We start from the raw sequence: 20,401 nt of genomic DNA, 5'->3' as shown, positions 1-20,401 counted from the left end.
CAATAGTTTTGTAATAGTATCAAACCGCTATCTGTGGTAAATGTCAATAGATAAAAACAGTGATTTATATAGTTTTTAATCTGTGCTGTGACGTCAACTACTAACATTTTTACCCAGTTCATTTAATTTTTGCTTATTTATTCATATTAAAATTAAAATATTTTTTTTGTCAACAAACTATATATTTCATCATGGGTGTAGATATAGAAACGCTCTCTCCAGGAAATGGTAAGTCTTTTATTTTTTTCGTTTTCGTATAACCTACAAATAGTTTGGTGGACTGTTCTTATATTTTTTGTAGGACATATATAATCTAGTTAATTATGTTCAAAAGTTATAAAAATACTAAATCTAGTAGTAATTAATTCGCGAGGATTAAAACATCATTCAAACGAGAATCTATTTGCATAAGCGCACACAAAAAACTTAGTGACAATTTATATAGTACACTAACTCACCGGCTATGTAAACACCGTTAACAAATAATTGCTCCGATAGATTTCAAAATACCGAATGAAGTGTAAGCAAGTGTCACCATGACATCGATAATTGATAAAGCCTCTGAATGACTCTTTTGGGATATCCCTTGTGAATATAAATTATTGAATGTTTAATTATTTTTAGGCTCCACTTACCCCAAACCTGGCCAGACAGTAGTAGTCCATTATACAGGAACTTTACAAAACGGTAAAAAGTTTGACTCATCCCGTGATCGTGGACAACCATTCAAATTCACCTTAGGCAAAGGTGATGTTATAAAAGGATGGGACCAGGGATTGGCGAAAGTAAGTAAAATTCTTGTCATTAAAAAGCTATATTATATCTAAATTATAATAGATATTTTAATCTGAGGAACTTTTGATTCGAATTGAAAAAACCTTTTTGTGTTGGATTGTCCAGTTTTCGACGAAGGGTTTAAGCTATATAACATTATGCTACGACAAATAGAAGTGAAGCATCAATGAAGTGGAAAATGTTGCAAAAACAGGGAAAATTAAACAGTTTAAGTTACCCATAAAAAATGTATTGTTATTGTTTTTGATTACCATGCGAATGAAGACACAAGTAGTTTAATAACAATTTCATTTTTAAAAGTTTTAGTATGTCAGATACTACAAGTCTACTATTTTTTTTTTATATGAACAAATCTGTGAATTTCATATGATAATTATATTGAGACTCAGTATAAAATTGTTAACAAAACCTACTTCCATTGAAGGAAGGGCTCTTTCTTTTTCATCATGTTACATCCCTTGTTAACTTATTGTTAGAGAATTCTAGTCTAGTCTATAGAGACAAAAAAATGAACTATTTTTTTCTTTTTAGCTTTTATTTGTGAACAGTAAGATCTTAGTGGTTAAATATTGATGTACAGTAGCTGTAATCAATAAACTATTCTTCTATTGCAGATGTCAGTTGGAGAGAGAGCTAGACTTACTTGCACACCAGACTTTGCTTATGGCTCCAGAGGCCATCCCGGTGTCATTCCACCTAATGCTACTTTAATTTTTGATGTGGAACTGTTGCGTGTTGAATAGTTTATATTGTTATTGTCTTGCCATGTGTGTATTGTTTTATTTATGTATTATACATTCAATCTCATAGGGTCACTTTAACTGCTGAGTGATTTTGTAAAAAGGCTGACTGTGCTAAGACTATGGGTGTAGCATGGTGAGGCAGGGTGGAACATGCACCCCACCTTGGCTATGACCTGTAAGGTACCTAACCAAATCTAAAAAATTAAATTATCTAAGAACTATAATACTAAATATCAGTAACAAAGTTTGTACTCGAAAGTTGAGAAAAAAAACATACAAATACAGGGTGCTATAGGGTGTAACCATATTGTATAAAAACATTAACCGGGGTATGACTGTGGGTATAGTTTGCTAGTTACATAACATTTTAAACTGTTGCCCCACCCTGGTCCCATGGCCTGCTACGCCCATAGCTAAGACTGTATGTATGTACTCACAATTGTACTAACATGTTCTTACAACACAGCCAAGCAGGTAGCTATCCACATAAGTATATACTAGTTGTGATGTGATATAATATGTGCAAAATAAGAAAACTATCTTAACTCACCGCAAGTTCTCAGCAGTTAAAGTGTTTAATTTAATTAATTAATTAATTGTTATAACTTTTCGTCAATCTTATTTGATTCAAGTTTGGTTTGTTTCTTGATTATTGACAAATTTAAATCTAAAACAGTATTGGAATATTAACAAATTCAAAAATCTTTTTACATCAGGTATAGCTTAATTGTTTTAATTTAATAAATATAGTACTTACATAGAATCTAACAGGTAGGCATAAAAGACAAATAAAGCCATATAATTTCTCAAAGAAACTAGAATGTAGGTCTAAAAAATTGATCATAGACACAAGATAATACTGGCTGATTATTGAAGAAATAAATATAATATTTTAAACCACATCCATTGAAAAAGGTTGTAAGTCTGACTAGTACAACTAATAGTGGAACTGATAAATATAAATACAAGCTATGTATAATCAAAATATCTCAGATACGGAAATACTTAAAAAAATAAAAAAGCATTTTTAATAATGAATTATTCATCTAAAATATATTATTTACTTTAAAGCTAACTCACTAATATAAAAAAAACACAAATTAATTATAAAAATTGTCAAATTTAATGTAAATGTAATAATTTATTATAAGTAATTTTAAAGTTAACTATTTTCTTTTTGTTCAATAATGAATTAATATTGCTTTGATTGCTTTAGGTGGTCTTTTTTAATAAAATAAGAATGTAATGTGTCCTAGTACTGAGGAAACTTGTGTTCCTAATATTATAGGTCATTAATCGTAGACTGTATTGCAAGGGAATCAAAAACTATTGTCTATGGTCATGGTGCTGTATGTTCTATTCGAAATTCAAAGCCGTAAAAATATGTAGTTAGAAGTAAAATATTATTTGGAGCCAAGTGATTTAACATTCATTCTTCTCTGTGAGAATAGGTAATAAGAGACACATATAACTCAAAATAAAATATATTTATATGTAATGATAATACAGTTGAAACTTGATTATACAATCCACAGTTTTCGATTCGCTAGAATAATTAGTCCAAATTCAAGTTTCTACTGTAGAACAATAAAAAACAATATAAATTTTATACATTAACCCTTTATAAAAGTATTGGAGAAAAGACCTACTTTGCTTGCACATAATTAACAATCATTCTTTTCCAGCAGATGTAAAGATTTCTAACCATTTCATAATTTATTTTCCTCAACAAAGCTAATGTGTTATTATTATATGGATATTAATAATAAATAGTTTCAGTAAAAATTTTTTATAATTTAATATCACATTATTTATACCCTTTACCATTTTTTTACAACTTATTTATACTTAAACCATAAAGTTATCACATTTCAACCCCAACGTGTAAGGATCACCTTTGGTGGCAAACACTTACAGGTACAACTGTTGCTTATATACATGCTGTTATATGATTTTTTCCAATTACTGTTAATTAGGTGACTGTAATTACAGTACAGTTAATTATTTAACACTAATATAAAAAAGTACTATACAGTTAAGAATCTAGCACAGATAATAAGCAGAGTAAGAACTCCATCTATTCTAATTGTCTCAACACAGAAGAGATTTTGAAATATATATGTATACATGATTTTGTATCACAGTGTTTGACATTAAATTCCCATGAAAGGTTTTGACTGAAGATTTATATTTGGTAGGTTATAATTTATAAGAACAATGTTTGCCAGGTCAAATATTAAAATGAATGTAAATAAAAATAGTAACACTGGAGTTTACTGGACATATTTTTTGGGATGGAAAGACCTACATTATCTTTAGTGGAACAATTTTATTACTTCTAACGCACAGAACATTATAACTACCACTCCCATCCTATGTGAATTACATCTCTATAATTTACTATATTTAGAGTTCAAGTTACAATCGCAACTATTATTTTATATCATGCAAACCACTCATATTTCTTGCTGATTATTACTATTTTACTAATTACCAGGATAATAATTCATCAGTGGCACAACAGTGTTCTTTGTGAATGTTGATCGGCATAATGCACAGGTCTCTAATGCTCCATAACAACACTGGAAACAAAATATATGACCACAAGGCAAGACACAGGGCTGCAGAATCTCCTCCAAACAGGCCACACACGACTTACTACTGTCCACCTCATTTGGTATTTCACTTAACTGATCCATATATTTCTTAGCTTGGTATACACTCTGTGCACATGATATAAATGCATGCAATAACGTTATAAAGCCTAATAATCGCAAGTGGGCGTAAGAAGCCGCCGCAGCAGGCCTTATATGAACATAATCTATGCCAGTCATTGTCTTTCCTACTTGAATAGGACCTCCTCTGATATAACATAATGCTCTATTTATACTTTGTATTTGTGGAACCATTGTATTTACTGCTTTTAAAACTACTAAAAAAGCATTCTGTGCGGCAGGTTGTAAGGATCCATTTCGCTCGACACTCTTCTCAGCGTTACGAATAAGTTGTCTTGTAAATGTTTCGCCAAAAGCAGATAAGAGTATGCTCATTAGTCGAGCGCAGAACGTAGGCAGTTTGTTATAACTTTCGTCGACTTGAATTATGCCGGAATACTCTTCTCCCAATGTTTGTAGATCCTTGAGGGTAGTGAATGACCTGTACAATACCGACGACAATGGTGCAGCTTTATGAGCATGCTGTGCAGGCATAAGTTTTGATAATGACTCCGCTAATTGTTTTTCATATAGATCATCCTTCTGCCACGCTCGAAGTACTTCAGCAGGTTGAGCAGCCGGTCGAGCCATATTTATTTAAAATACAGTAATTATTTTACATCTAATCGTAATATATAATAAATTTACAAAATTGTAAAAAATATGTAATACTAATTTAACTATATTTGTTTTTATCATGAAATGAAATGACAGTGACTGATCAAAAACAACTTTCATGTTAACTGATGTTGACTGACATTTGACAGAGTAACTTATATATTTTTTATTTCAATTCTGATTGGGTAAATAATCACTAAGTTGTTTTGGACTCTGATATTCTAAAAATATAGGATATTCAAATGTGCTCTTGCTATAATTAATTTACTATTGCGTGTACCATGACGTCCACGACATCGTGTCGTGATGGTATATACCTATTTTTATGTTCATCATAAGTCTACAAGAAATTGTTCTTTTAATAACAAACAATAGCGAACTTTACGTGTAAATTGTACATTACAATTTAAATTTTTATTAATATTTTCTTAATTAAAACAAAACATCGAATTTTTAAGTATAAGTATATTTTAATAAATCTTACATGTTACAAATACATGAGGTATTTGTCTGATTTTGAGGATACAACAAAACAAAACTGCATCAGAATTACACATCTACATATACTTACATATACCAGTAGCTATGAGTTAATTTTTATTATATTTTTTGTATGAAAACTATTACTCATAAAATTTCTCATTCAAATTGAATTGGAAAAGGAATAATTTAAAAAATATGTATTAGTGCACATTAGAATAATCTCATACTAATCATCTAATGACAAACATGAAAATTTAAGATTATAGTCCTGATATACTTGTAGTTAGCAATTCGTAGTTATTCATGTGTACAAACGATGTTATATATTGTTAGAAAACTAACTAGTGATTGTTTATATTGAAACTACAATAAAAAATCTACAAGTGACTTCACATTACAACTCATCATAATTTTTTATTCAATGAAGATAAGACGACGTGGCTTTTAGACGCTATTATTTAAATGTTTCGATTGTAAGGTGCAAGCATTAGGCAGTTACAATGAGAGGCATGATATCTTAGTTCATGGAATGACATATATAATGCTACATTTTTGTTTGGTACAGCGTATGATGCAAATGCGCAGAACAAAAAAGGTACACTATGTGAAGAACACATTAACTGCGCGACTTCTTCTATCCCCCCGTCCCGGGTGGGTCCGGTGTCCCCACCAGGGGCGCGTATGTCAGAAGAAGTGATGGTACGAGTGGGTATGCGTGTGTCAAGTGCGCCGACGCTTCGCCGGCGTCGTTGCAGGCGGGGTGGAGGTATTAGCTCGTCGGCGACCGCGGCGAGATCCACCATCTTCGTCTATGAGAGGCGAATCCCAAACTGTAATGAAAATATTATATTGTTATTTGTTATGGAATGTCATGGCCTAGTGTTTTATTTAACTCAGGCTGAAAGTTAGAGACTTCTTATAAAAATGTAAGGCCGTCATAAAAAAGTCGGCAATTTATATATTTTACAGGGATTCTAAAGTGATGAAATAAAATTACATATATCAAATAAACAGAATAAAATTTCTTAAAATATAATTAATTCATTAAAAGTTTAGTGCACAAAAATAAAATGTAACCAAGCCAACCAATGAAACTGAACCAATTTCACAAAGAAACAAAGTGAATATCCGAAAATACTATTTTGGACTTTTCCTAATTCAAAATTATTAATGTCCTCACTTAATTATTATAATTTAGTAAGAAATAGAGGTTATTTTAAACTGAGAATGAATTTAAATTGTACAATAATTTCTTTTGTACACTTACCTGAAACAGAGCTAAGTTTAGACTTGGATGTTTTATCTCTCTGTGATGTTGATTTCCTACTAGTTGAACTGTCGCGAGTGCCTGATGCATTTGAATCCCTAGAGTCTCTTCTTCGGTCTGTAATTAAGTAACTATAATATTATAAAATATAATCACCAATTAAATACTTTTTAAACTGATTTCGAGTGTATTCTAGTGGTAAGGTTATTAAGATATTCCCATACATATATATATCATGAAGTCGGGATCTGATAATGTGAACCCAAAATAATCAAGGGAAATCGTCAAATATCATAGGCAGGTATTGTGTTTGAGCTTTCTAGTTAAGTTGTTGAGGTATTTGCAACTAGGAATGATTACTTGTTAATTAATTAAGAAATCAAATGCCAAAAAAGTGTCGCAATATATACACGTTTTTTCGTGCGTGATTCAGTGTGGGAAAACACATGCACACAACCCTGACTGATGACTAAAACATAAAGTATTTATTCTCATACTTTTTTTGCATGTGTGTAAGTGTGTATTTCCATTGACATGTACGCTCATGTGCTCTGTCTCTGTCTTTCTCTACCTTTACAGGTATACTTTTTTGTGTATGAAAGCCGATTCACTTACACTTGAAAGGCATACATGTGAAGGCTATAAAATAGATATTGACTAACCATAATCCTTCTCTGATTTGATGCTAGGTGTGTCAGTTGAGGCATGAGAACTACCACTTTCTTTGCGAGTTTTGGTTGCTAGTGCACTGATACTGTCTTTTCGCATACCTGGAGAAATAAAGATATTAAATGAAGTTGTGCATTTATAACATTTGCAGTTGACAATGTCTCTGGATACCCATTCTAGGGATAACAGTCATAATGGGATAATTGACGTAACCTCTTTCTCATCCTATTATCCCCAACTGGTGCCTGCCAGTGTAAACCATTAGAGCAGGTGGGTGCAACATTCCAATGTCACCCATTAAATAAACATTTCTAGAGTTATATATTTTGGAAATAAGAGAAAGCAGCAGTAAGTTAAATATTAAAATATATTAAAATGATAAAGTTTACATATTGACATTACAAAAATTCCTGAGATATTTTAAAGTGACATATTCTATAAAAATGTACAAACAACTAATTCTATGATGGCCAGCATTATACTTCCAACAATATAAAACACATAAATACCTTTTGGTGTAGAATCTTTGGATGTGCTTCTGGGTGTTGATAGTTTTGGAGAGGGGCTGCGGCCATCTAAACATACATTGTAGTATCAAATATACAATCTGTCAAATATTTATGACACAACAGCCAGATAAGGTGAATTTATTTTAATTTACAGGTAATTCATGTTTTAAATTACAATAATTTATTTAATGGATGGAAGTACATAGATAGAAATAAAATATACATATAATCCATCTAGAATATGATCTATCTGTGTTTGAAATGTCATTTCACTAGAATCTGTTAAATAATTTATGACTGATTTTAACATTTATCAAGTCAGCCAGCCAGCTAGCAATTTTAAATATATGTTTAATATTGAATTTTAAATATGAAACCCCTGAATAAAAAACAACCAAAGGACCATCTAATGGTAAACAATAACATACCACATTACATTACATTGTGTAGTAAAAAAAAGAACACATAAATTCTATTAGTCAGTTGGAAAGTAGAAGATTGAAAAATTGTTTATATTACCTTCACTATCGTCAGTTAACACAGACTCTTTGCATTTCTGCTTAATCAAACTTCCAAATTCATTCTCAGGCAAACTAAATGCCACTTCTTGATTTGGGAACGGTATTCTTTCTGTGTCATCTAACAGAGAAATTTCGTAAAGAGACTCTAAATGTTTCCAAATATCTTTGGTCGATACCTCTTTCGTGATAGAATTGGATAGCTTTTCCCAAATACAAGCCATATGAAAATGTTTGTTTATACCGACTGGTTTATGATTTGCCATTGCGTAAAATAGTTGTATTTCCATTTCAACATCCCATTCCACAACATCGTTAGCTTTTAATTCGGACTCTTCTTCGCTGGAAACCATTGTTTAATCGTACATAAATTATATTTTATTTGTATTATTGCATCCAGTCAAACGCAAGTGGAGTTACGATAAATTATTCAGACACAGAGAATATTTTTATTTTACGAATATAATCTAATCTATGAGTCAGTGGATAAGTTCTAATAAATTATTAAATCAAATGCACCACTTCATATACTATACAGATTTTTTGTTAGTGTTTTGTAACTTTGCTTTAAGTTTATTTTCTCAGGTTGCCGAATGTCGACTGCTGAGTCGAAGCCACAGAGTACTTTATTATAGTCCAAGCCTACAATGTCACAGGTTGCAGTCAGTCAGTCAGTCAGTCAGTCAATCAAGTTATGATGAATGCTCATTTTGCTGAGTGGTGTGGTTATTCTTTGATATTTATTACGCTTGCCGAATTATAATTTTTCATAAATAAATACTATGATTTGTCAGTCCTTCTCCCTATCAATAGTGAATTAAAACTTCTATATATCGTTTACAACAATGGCGAATCACTACGAGGTTCCTAATTGGTAAATATCATAGTGTTGATTTCATAGAACTATGTTACCATTCAAATACTTAGAATTTATTTACTTCATTATTTGTAAAATTATTATTCATTACACGTATTTTGACATTCTCATTACTGTTTATGGTTCAGTCCCGAATTTTACAAATTATTCTATTCATAGTAATAATACAGCGGCTTTTGTTGCTTTGGTTAGGTAATGTCTACATTTTTATTACAGGGCGGGTAAACCACCGACTGGACTCCATTTAGACGTGCTAAAGGGCGATAAATTAATACAAAAATTAATGATAGACGAAAAAAAATGTTACCTCTTTGGACGCAATCCCCAAATGAATGATTTCTGTATAGATCACGCTAGTTGTTCAAGAGTGCATGCCGCATTTGTATACCATAAACATTTGAATAGAGCCTTTTTGGTAGATTTGGGCAGCAGTAAGTATTTTTTTTAATCTTTAGTTGTTGTCATGTTTGTCTACAACTGTAATCAAAAAACATTATTGGTTGTGGTAAACTCAAAAGTGACAGATAACTAAAGCAAAGCAAACCAATTAGCATTTATTCAGTTTTATATCTGATTAAAGCTAATCGACTGATTGACAAAAAGAAAGAACTCTAAACATTATAAAAGTTATAAGGGGATCTTTACGATAATAAGATTGTTTATGAACACCCCATATTTCGACTCTGTTACAAACATAATATTATTAATATAATAAATATGGTACATATATGTATGATAATTATTTACATTTCTGTAACTTTTATATTTTAACCTGTCATGTTCAATGTCTATTGTCTATTTCTCTTTGGATTAAATTTCAATAATGTTTTCCATTGCAATTACATAATGTATTCTTTATTTCCAGCTCATGGCACTTATATTGGTCAAATGAGGTTGGAAGCAAACAAACCAACACAATTGCCAATTGATTCAAATTTTCATTTTGGAGCCTCTACAAGAAATTATATTATTAGGTAATTGTTTATTTTTCTTATATACAAAACAGGTCAGGTAGACCTGCAAGATCGTGTGTGTCAGACTTCTTTGCATCTTCAGTTCTCTCATAGTGTGATGTGATATGATGTGAGCATGATAAAAGGTAAATTCTTTTCTTTATAGACCTGCCCAAAACCAAAAGAATTTACAAGAACAAATTTAAAAAAAATTATTTCAAGCAGAGCTTGTGTTACTGTTCTCTAGTACCCTTAACACAAGCTCTGCTAGTTTGGGAATTGATGGCGCTGTGTGAAATGTGTAAGAAATGATACAAAAACAGACAAAATGTGATGCCCATGATAACTTTCGCGAGTCACCTAGTAGTACTATTTCTATGACAGTAATTCTAAAAAAAAACATATTTGTTACTATAAAAATTACATTGTTATTATTATTTTTATGTATTACTCTGTTAATAATCATACAAATGAAATTTTCAGAGAGAGACCAACAGGTAATTCTCGAGGCATCATGGAGGATCTACCAAATACAGAACAAGAGGGTGCTTTACTAGGATTGCCTGAAACACAAACTGAATTAGATGTAAGTGCTGTCATCTTATTATGAAATATATTACTTCATTTTCTATTCACTTTGTCTATTTGATCTGCTTCTGTAAGTTGTTCAGAAGTAGTTCAGTCTGTTTAAATTAAACAATACTAAAGATTATTTTTTTCTGTTTCAGAATTTAACAGAATTTAATACAGCACATAACAGAAGAATATCTATGTTGGGCATATCAACTGATGATGGCACGGATGTTATGAAGGTAGAACAATAAATAATTGAAAATTATTTACCAAGATATACTTTGTAGAAGTCGCCTGCTTTGGTACCTCAGTCTCACCTATTTCAACTGCGAAACCAATTGCTTTGTAAGCAGTTTTAGTTGAATAGTAGTGAGATTGCAGGAAAGAGGCATGATTCCGAATCCTGCCATATGGCAATGCATGTAGCATAACATGGATATAAAAAGATAGTGTGGTGTCTGTAGTCCCATTCATGCAATGCATGCAATTTTATTGATATTTCTGGTCTATTAATGTTAACTATACTGTTTTTACTCCCATATTATATATAAAATAAGAAAATCTATTTTTATTGAAAAGAATTCACCATCTCTAACAATAATGTCAACATCTTAATATCAAATCATCATGATTAATTCCTGGTAAATTTGCCACGATGGGTTAACCGACCTGACTTCATGTTCATCTTATCATCCACTACTGGTGCCACCCCGCCAGCGTAAACCGTTAGCGCGGGCGGCGCGGCGGGGCGCATTACATTAATATCCTCTAAAAAAAAACATCTTCATATCCTTTATGATATTCCAATCATAAATGAATTCAGAATAATATGATTTACATTATTCTGAGTTTTTGTGTTATGGAAACATTTCATTATTTAAATTTATCAAACTCAAATTATGTCCACCTAAAAAAATTTCTTCATTAGTTAAGAAACAACTGCTTCTATAATAAACTACCATGTATTACAGCCACCAACAGGCACCAAGAGATCAGCATCAATGCCCGCCGGGATGACAAAGAAAATGAAAAGAAATGTCTCCTTCAACGAAGAGGTGGATATCATCAATCCTGAAGACATAGACCCTACCATTGGCAGGTTTAGGAACCTAGTCAAATCTACCATAGTGCCAAATGCTAATACTCCACCTAGGAAACTCAAGTTGCAGAGTGCTGATGATAGTAAGTACTTATAATAAAACTCTCAAACTATAAATGATAATACTTATTTTTAAACTTCACTTATTAATATAGTTAAAAGGCGTTTTAACACTCCAGTCAGCTCCACACCACGGCAAGTGGAACTTAGTTGAAGTGTTGAGAGAGGTTTCCAAATTATTTGCCATGAATTTATTCATATTAAAAGCTTGTTAACTATTTTATTAATATAATAAATAAATGAATAATGCCATTAAAAAACAAACGGTCTACAAACGCATTATTAAACATAACTCAAATACAACTACTCAGATCTTGATGAAATTTATATGGAAATTCTAAAAACACAATGTAGAGCATCAGTATATTTACAAATACAAAAAGAATTACCAAAATCGGTACACATAAAAAAGTAGTAAATAGTTGACTTGAAACCTCTTTTTTTTTTAAGATAGTTGAAAAAATATTACAACTGTATTCCCAAATAAAGTAGCCATGACATAACACTTGACATGACCAAATTGGAATTAAAAAATCATTTATTCATGTAAGACATTATAGCCGCTTATGAACGTATTTTTTTTTATATTATATTTTTTCCCTACCGTCCTGCTAATATCAATTAGGGGCCGTTCAAGTATTACGTAAGCACTATAGGGAGGCGGGGGCTCTTTTCTTTGCTTATTTTGGATGACATGGGGGTGGGGAAGTCTGTATGATGATTACGTCATCGGTCGTAATTTACTTTTTTACACGAATGGCAACCCTCACATTGTCTTTGCTAAAAAAAACAATACATTAATTAAGAAATGATTACATAAGCATGGCGGGAGGGGTAAGAGCTTTGCTTACTATTGCTGACAAGGGGGATGGGGGGTGAATAATTGTAATAAATCTGCTTACGTAATACTTGAACGGTCCCTTAGAACTAGAAATTCTAAAATCAACCATAGAACCCGCACATAGTAGGAGATGTTTTTTATGAATATACACTGGCAGGGTAGAAGACGATAGCATGACTTAGAAGTCAGGCCAGTTGTAGCTATTAACCATATAATAACAGCTAAAAAATTATTTTCAATAGTAATCACTGGAGAACGTGTTAACAACGAACAGACAAGACAGGATCTTCTGTCCTTAAAAAATACTAATTTATTCAAGGTTGATAAAATAAGCTACGAATGGTATAAAAGTTAAAATAAAGACACGAATTTCTGCATACTCTATGGTATAGAATTAGTATAAAATAATAGTGTAATTTAAAAAAAAAACATTGTTAGCTCAAAATGAATTTATTATGTTAGTGATGTTTTTCAAAAGATATCATGTTGGTAGGGAGTAGGGGAAAAGTTATAATACAAAAAGTTCTATGTTCATAAGCGACTAAAATTAATTTTATTTGATTTCATTTATCTCTTAGATGTAATAACGTAGATATAGACGTGAATGGTTATATTGCTAAAAACGTAATGATTTATGAAATAGTAAAAAATACATGGTTTCTAATAGATATAGAGACGAAAAGAGACAGGAAAATAATGATGACTACTTCTCTATCCATACCGCCATAGATAATAGAGTCTTTCTTCATTTCAGGTCAGCACCACCACTCACTGCGGTTGCAGGAGATATCGCGGGGGAACAACTTGTATTCTGATCTTCCAGCGCCCAGTTCGCATCTCAGTCTTATTGGTGCAAGGTAACATACTATTTTCTTAATGAATTTAGAACTAGCTGTTCCTGCGACTTCGTCCGCATGGAATTTAACTTTATTTTTCTAAAATAAAAGTAGCCTAAGTTACTTCTTATTAATTCAACTACCTTCAAAATCGGTCCAGCCATTTCAGAGATTAGCCGGAACAAACAGACAGACAGAAAGACAAAAATTGTAAAAAATATTATTTTGGTGTATGTACCGTATTTATATTAATATGCATGTAGTAAAAAACGGTTATTTTAATATTACAAACAGACACTCCAATTATAAAATTGGAGTGTCTGTAATATTAAAAAATCTCCAATTATAAATAATTATATGTATAGATATATAGGTGATAAAGAAATTGACGACTCATCTAATGATAAATCGTTTATATACACAAACAGCACTGTCTATACCACGGCGATTTCGTTATATACTATGTAAATATGTTTATTTATACTAGACTGGGTCTCTTGCTGCCGAATCCCGCGCCGGACGTGGAACTGGAAGGTCCAGAGCCACATATCAGTATACATCCACCTCTGCCGAACTCTGGTAAGATTTATAACAAAAAAATATGTATATATGCCGTGTCTCTATAAAAACACATCTAAAATTATAGACAGATTAAACTATAACCCTTAATAATGTGAAAGTAATTTTGTTTGTTTGTTACACTTATATATCTGAAGAGCTAACCCCTAGTGTCGTTACTAGTATTAGTAGAGTTTGTGAAGGGGTAATTTCTATATGAAAGTTTATCGCATCATTTGGCTTCGAATTTTGCAGTATTTGGAATTTATAATACATATAAATTCCAAAGGCTGAACAGATCTTTATGAAATTTGACTGTTTAACCAGGACGGAAAGGGGTATCTAAAAATCAAAGTAAAGATAAGAGAGAGAGAGAGTGACGCGAGTCGCCAAATGTCGTGGGTTCGAATCTGGCCTGCATCAAAAAGCTTCGTGAATCTATATCTAATATTATATTTCTGATATACTCATCAGCGATGAAAACACTGCTACCAAAGCAAATTAACTTGAGAGACTACTGCAGCCTTCTATATATGTTGTATTGAATCAAATATACTCAGCACAGCTTATCAATGTCTACAATTAACAAATATCTGTCTACTCCATCTCAGACAAGATTCATGACAGAAAGTATATATAAGATTATCTTGTTATACAGCTCCAGAAGATGCGGGACCCTCGAGCGAGCCAAAGAAGAAGAAGTACGCGAAGGAAGCGTGGCCCGGCAGGAAACCTGGCCTAATTCCGGGTGTATGAACGTAACTCTTACATCACTAGTTGTAGCAATAAGTGTTAAGCAATTAGGTCAAAATTTCGGCCAATATTTGGCCAATATCTGTCTTGGTGCCTTCGCCACTCATAGCGTGGCCGTTATAATACAGATTAAGTGACGATAGCAAAATAGGAAATTAAGAAATACACTTCTCTAATTAGTGAACTTGTATGAATAGGTTTTGTCTAGGTCAGTTTGAGTGCGTAGCGGTTTCTATGTTAATTGTCGTATGCCTAATCCTTGTTAATGTGTATTTACAAGAAGAACATTTATTTAAAAGAGCAACACGCAAGTTTCTTGCTCTATCTTCTTGTGACGAGTCAGCTTTTCGAATGAGTGGTAGAATAATAAAAAGTGACTATTCAAAAATGCTTATATTAAGCTTATTTGGATAAAGATTATTTCTATTTCCTCTATTTCTATTTGTTTATGCAATTGGAATGGTAAACATACTAATGGCCCACCTGATGGTAAGTGGTAACAGTCACCTATATACATGAACAGCATCACAGACATCACGTTATTATGTGAGACCTGTGATACCACTAATTGTCATTCCTGAGGACAAAGGTATCAAACATCTTGTCTTGTAATTTCACTTCCTAATCTGACCCGATAACCAAAACATAGCTTAAGAAGCAAGCTGCTTGAAGGGTGAAATAGGTGAGACTTTCAATCGCTTCCAAACTCTCCAAATATTCCCACACAGAACTCTGCATTCGTAAAAGATTATTAACACGCAAGATTTGGTTAGATATCACTAAATAACTGTCACCTAACAGTTAGGGAGTGAAATATCGAGGTCCTAAAATATAAGACCCTTAAGGACTTAGTAGACACCTAAAGGTTGGTGAAAACGAATTTCATACTAGTGGACCCCTAAACTGACGTTAAGTGGCCCCTAAACTTAAGTAGACGTTGGTGAAAACAAGCATGATATACGCAGATGTCCCTATACAGTCTGTCCGGTAGAGGTAAAGTAGTTTTTGACGGTAGTTCTGACTCCCCTATATCTGTCACTAAACAGCTTACTTCGTGGTCTTTAGGGTTAGATATTACATTCGTCAGTATTGGCAACAAATGAGTGTTATAACGTTAGGTCAGATGAGGGGTACAACGTTACTGCCAGGTGACTGCTTACAAAGCGTCGCCTTTGTAAGCAGTTATAACCCTCATTTGTTATCACCAGGTATGCCATCAACTTGTTTGCTATTCCAATTAAATATTGATGAATGTAGTGTAAGTAAAAGTGTGTGTGAATTGGTCGTGTATTAGGAGTTTCAAAGTTTTGTTTTAGCCTACTACGATGGAAGGCTGGCGTAATTTTATATATAAAATTCTCGTGTCACAGTTTTCGTTCCCATACTCCTCCGAAACGGCATGACCGATTCTCGTGAAATTTTGTGAGCGTATTGAGCAGGTCTGAGAATCGGCCAACATCTATTTTTCATCCCGCTAAATGTTAGGGGTAGTCCACCCCTAAATTTTTATTTTTATTTTAAGGCAAAACAACGTTTGCCGGGACAGCTAGTGATATATATACATATATGTATTCTGTATAATAACGTCTGTGTTACGAGGAGTGTGAAGGCACTTGATCAGAGACCGTCTTTTATGACAAGCGCATTTCGCATCATGTTACATTTTGTATTTTTTTAATATCTTAAAGCGTTCATATCGAGGTATTGTATTTGGAAGTCTGTTACTAACGATAGTAGGAGAGTAGGGTGAGATAAGGCAGCGAAGCTTTAGGGTACGGTGTAGTATTCAAGTATGGTAACACAGGATTGTTTCCAGATACATAAAATATTTGTTTACAAATTATAGTTTTCACTATACTATTCATGATCTGAGTGGTCTGGCTGTGCATCACTATCTTATTTTGTAACTATTAGTCACGGGTGTATACATATTATGTATGTATTGACCAAAAATCTATTATTTAGTACCCACAGTAAAGAGTTGGTAATCTTCCTGTTTTCCCAGAACATGTCTTAGTTTTTGTAGTTTCCTGGGATGTCCTGAACAGTTTATAAGCAGTCCAGTTTTAAATAAAATAAAAATTCATATAATTTTATTAAAAAATATGTATTTTAATTACTTGCATTTCATTTCACCTATTCTCACTACATACTATATTAATTTAACTATTGTAACTCTATTACTGGGTACTGTTTTTAAACTTAATTGTCCTGGTTTCTAACGTCAAATCCTGGTTTTTTAGATTTTGGGTTGCTAACCCTATACGCAACCGCATAGTACAAGCTCTGAGTGCCAATAGATGGCGTCGTTTGATCTATCCAGGGGTATTTCTGTGTTTATTTGAAATAAAACAAAATAAGTGTCTATTGAAGTATTAAAATGTTGATTGATTCTTTACAAATTTTAACACAATTTAAATATTAATAATCTATAATCTATAATAATCTCAAGACAATTCACACAGCGCCATCTAGACCCAAGTTAAGCTAGCTAAAGCTTGTGTTATGAGTACTAGACAACTGATACAAATACATAGATTTTTTTTTCTTAAATATATACATATTATACATAGAAAACACTCAGACCGACACAAACAATTGTACTCATGAATACAAATGTTTGTGCCGTGCGAGATTTAAATATAAAATTACACAGGTGTAATAATAATTGCTATTGTTACAACAAAAGTCGATTTTATTGGAAAAATGTACGAAATTTATTTCGTTTTTTTATCAAGGACGGTCTCTATAAGTCTATCCGCACACATAAGTGCTGTGTATTACGATTACCTTAGTGATTGATATTTCAATAATGAGACCAGTTGATGTTTTTAATTATCCGCGGGGACCATCAATAGTATCTGTGGAAATTCTGTTAGGCCCTAACCGGTTCTTCAATTAAAATGGACAACCGTTTTTGTTCTGACCTATTTCGTTGCGAGTCGCTTAGGATCCATTATGAGTGGTTGTGACGGTAATTTATCCAGCGTGCGGGCACGCTGCGGAGTTCCTGACTATACTTTACACCAGTGTGTTACACACTGCATCTTAGCACCACTTTGGTGTTACAGCTGCCCCTTTATGAATCTTTTTTATGGATGACAATGTAATGGTGCACCCGCCTGCGCTAACGGTTTACGCTGGCGGGGCATCAGTGGAGGATGATCAGATGAACATGAGGTCAGGTCAGTTAGCCCATCGTAACATATTTACCAGAAATTTATCACGATGGTTTCCAGGGGGAACCGCGTGGAAGTCAACCTGACATGGTACATTGCTAGTAATGGGGTCATGAGTCCACATTATGAACAAGCCTCTTTATGATTTCTTGAAGGCAACATAGCAGTGTTTTAATTGATTATAATGGAATGGCCCACCCAGTGCAGTATGATAAGATCAACATGAGGTCAGGTCAGCTAGCCCATCGTGACTTCACCAGGAACTTATCATGATGGTTTCCAGGGGAAGGGAGTTGAGGTCAACATGACATGGTAGCAATGGACTTATTAGTTCACATTACTAACAATCTCATTCCGCCCCAAGATGGCAGTGTTTCTTTATTCTTTCATATTCACCATTTGTCAGCACGAAAAGAAGTTATCCATGCAGATGACGTCGTAAAAGATCTACCTCTGGCTATTTTTTTACGCATACGATATTTTGTACGTATGCAATGTATTTAAAATACAGTCCATTTTAGTTTAAAACCTATTAGGACTTAGCAATTGTTTAAGGTATTTTGTATATAACTATAGTATACACGAAGTATATTCGATAATGTTTTAAATATAGGTTAGGTATATAAATAAATTAATACATGCTGTATTGAATTTACGGAGGAAACGTGACTTGAAGACGCAGTTCATCTCCATCATATGTATAATAAATGGCTGAAGTTTTATTATTTCGTTCTATGGATATGGTAACCCAGAATTATTTTGTGTTGCCATACTGCTGATAATTATCTTGGGTTTTCAATCAATTTTTATTTTAATCCATAGGATTTATTTTGTGTTGCCACACTATCGATAATTATCATCGATTTTTAATTTTCTTTTAATTAACTGTTTTAGGTTTTTAATTATTTATATAGAACATTTTGAGATACGCATGACCGCGCAATAATATAATAATAGAGACAAATCAGTTGGCTAACAACTATGTAACTATAAAATTATATAAAGCCGGCGGACCTTTCTCATTTAGTATACAGAGTTACTCGTAAAAGCTATGGAGAATGATTATATTGTAATACTTTCCTTGGTGAAAGTATTATATGTGTTTGAAAGTACTAAATGATATTCTGAAAATGACATAACATGTTTATGGAAACTAAATTTGTATGAAGGTTAGAAGTGCAGTTGGCTTTCATCTCGTTGGCATTTACGAGTAATCATGTACGTTGTTTCATTATGTGACGCTGTTGCTGCTGACAATAGCTTTCTTTACACTACACGTTCTTTCACGCAATCGTAAGGGATTGCAATTAACTATTTTGTGTTCACTCTTTCGCAAGTGTTTGCTCATAGTCTAATCAAATGAATAGTCATTTATTCATGTAGGATATTATAGCGGCTAGTTAGAACTAGCTTTTAGTTAGTGTTTATTCGGATCTATCTTTGTGGCGAATCGCTTAGAATCCTGAATGAATATAATATTGAGTGGTTGTGACCGTCATGTATTCAGTTCTTTTTTATTAATATTTTTTACTTCCAGTTCAGTACACAGATTCAATTGAAATGAACTGGCAAGAAACTTTCAATGTTTTTTAAAACCAATTTATTTACATTCTGTACCTATATAGGTATCTATGTATAACATTAAATGAAAATTCCGTCTTCCGGTCATTTCACTTTTAAGATTTATTTTTTTATTCGAGTGTTTATTTTTCAAAGACACCTTTAAGATTTATAAATTATCTATTAACTCTATAATTATGTCTTATGTCATTTTGCAATGAAATTAATTATTATAGGTAAAAAGGCGTGAAATGCTCATTTACTGCAGAAAGTCGATTCGTGCGTGAAAGAGCGTCCGTGTAAAGGTAGCTAATAGCAATGGGAACTAGTGGCCCCATTGTAAGAAATGTAATATTGCCAGGTCAACCTTGAACGTGGAGATGAAACTATAGTGGTTAATACCTATTGGATTGGTCATTATGGACTATCTGACCTGACTTCATTCTCGTTCTTTTTATGTATAAAAATATTAAAACAGAAATTTATTTTACAAATTATGTTGTAATAAAAAATGTAACATTTCAGTTCTGCTGTTTTCCGATGCCGGGATGTATTGTTAATTTTAAATAAATTATTTAATGAGTAATTGTATATTTGTGTACAACTTTCCAAATGCATGTTATTGAGCTGTGAATAAGTCAAAATAAAGTATGAGGTTCAAATTGTTTTTTGTTTGTATTTGTCCTTTAAATCCTTAATATTGAATGGAAAGAAGCTACAGTTACTTATTCTTTCCTATAAAATTAGTCGCACTGGTAGCAGAGGTATTAAAATAACGAGGAAGCACCCAGGAGTT

At 32.5% G+C, this 20,401-nt stretch overlaps 4 protein-coding genes across 4 annotated transcripts; 2 read left to right on the top strand and 2 right to left on the bottom strand.

Moving 5' to 3' along the window:
* Positions 1–64: 64 nt before the first annotated feature.
* Positions 65–1,569, top strand: LOC131849728 (peptidyl-prolyl cis-trans isomerase FKBP1B-like). The gene is made up of 3 exons (XM_059199843.1): positions 65–228; positions 625–785; positions 1,410–1,569. Exons 1-3 carry the CDS (start codon positions 192–194, stop codon positions 1,536–1,538), a joined length of 327 nt encoding a protein of 108 aa, XP_059055826.1. The 5' UTR covers positions 65–191; the 3' UTR covers positions 1,539–1,569.
* Positions 1,570–3,730: 2,161 nt separating this feature from the next.
* On the bottom strand, positions 3,731–4,958 carry LOC131849805 (peroxisome biogenesis factor 10). Its single transcript, XM_059199924.1, has one exon. It carries the CDS (start codon positions 4,841–4,843, stop codon positions 4,025–4,027), a length of 819 nt encoding a protein of 272 aa, XP_059055907.1. The 5' UTR covers positions 4,844–4,958; the 3' UTR covers positions 3,731–4,024.
* A 522-nt stretch (positions 4,959–5,480) lies between these two features.
* LOC131849777 (MRG/MORF4L-binding protein) lies at positions 5,481–8,924 on the bottom strand. The gene is made up of 5 exons (XM_059199895.1): positions 8,318–8,924; positions 7,799–7,864; positions 7,283–7,390; positions 6,621–6,737; positions 5,481–6,183 (listed from the first exon to the last, which is right to left on the bottom strand). The coding sequence occupies exons 1-5, from the start codon at positions 8,667–8,669 to the stop codon at positions 6,074–6,076; spliced, it is 753 nt and encodes a 250-aa protein (XP_059055878.1). The 5' UTR covers positions 8,670–8,924; the 3' UTR covers positions 5,481–6,073.
* Positions 8,925–9,033: 109 nt separating this feature from the next.
* LOC131849588 (nuclear inhibitor of protein phosphatase 1) lies at positions 9,034–15,821 on the top strand. Its single transcript, XM_059199687.1, has 9 exons — positions 9,034–9,190; positions 9,410–9,624; positions 10,059–10,167; positions 10,630–10,732; positions 10,875–10,958; positions 11,691–11,901; positions 13,474–13,576; positions 14,043–14,134; positions 14,772–15,821. Exons 1-9 carry the CDS (start codon positions 9,162–9,164, stop codon positions 14,867–14,869), a joined length of 1,044 nt encoding a protein of 347 aa, XP_059055670.1. The 5' UTR covers positions 9,034–9,161; the 3' UTR covers positions 14,870–15,821.
* The last annotated feature ends 4,580 nt before the right edge of the window (positions 15,822–20,401 follow it).

The sequence above is a fragment of the Achroia grisella genome, unplaced genomic scaffold, assembly GCF_030625045.1.
Source record: "Achroia grisella isolate CSIRO2021 unplaced genomic scaffold, CSIRO_AGI_Agris_v1 utg660, whole genome shotgun sequence".
NCBI lineage: Eukaryota > Metazoa > Arthropoda > Insecta > Lepidoptera > Pyralidae > Achroia > Achroia grisella.
Note: the sequence above shows the minus strand (reverse complement) of the source record. Positions and strands in the feature narration are given on the sequence as shown.

Coding starts and splice junctions, on each gene's coding strand:
- LOC131849728 (XM_059199843.1), top strand. CDS start 192: ATGGGTGTAGATATAGAAACGCTCTCTCCAGGAAATG. Junction 229..624: donor AACGCTCTCTCCAGGAAATG/GTAAGTCTTTTA, acceptor AATTATTTTTAG/GCTCCACTTACCCCAAACCT. Junction 786..1,409: donor GGGACCAGGGATTGGCGAAA/GTAAGTAAAATT, acceptor CTTCTATTGCAG/ATGTCAGTTGGAGAGAGAGC.
- LOC131849805 (XM_059199924.1), bottom strand. CDS start 4,843: ATGGCTCGACCGGCTGCTCAACCTGCTGAAGTACTTCGAGCGTGGCAG.
- LOC131849777 (XM_059199895.1), bottom strand. CDS start 8,669: ATGGTTTCCAGCGAAGAAGAGTCCGAATTAAAAGCTAACGATGTTGTG. Junction 7,865..8,317: donor GTTAACTGACGATAGTGAAG/GTAATATAAACA, acceptor ATGTATGTTTAG/ATGGCCGCAGCCCCTCTCCA. Junction 6,738..7,282: donor CAAATCAGAGAAGGATTATG/GTTAGTCAATAT, acceptor ACTTAATTACAG/ACCGAAGAAGAGACTCTAGG.
- LOC131849588 (XM_059199687.1), top strand. CDS start 9,162: ATGGCGAATCACTACGAGGTTCCTAATTG. Junction 10,733..10,874: donor AAACACAAACTGAATTAGAT/GTAAGTGCTGTC, acceptor TTTCTGTTTCAG/AATTTAACAGAATTTAATAC. Junction 11,902..13,473: donor GTTGCAGAGTGCTGATGATA/GTAAGTACTTAT, acceptor TCTTCATTTCAG/GTCAGCACCACCACTCACTG.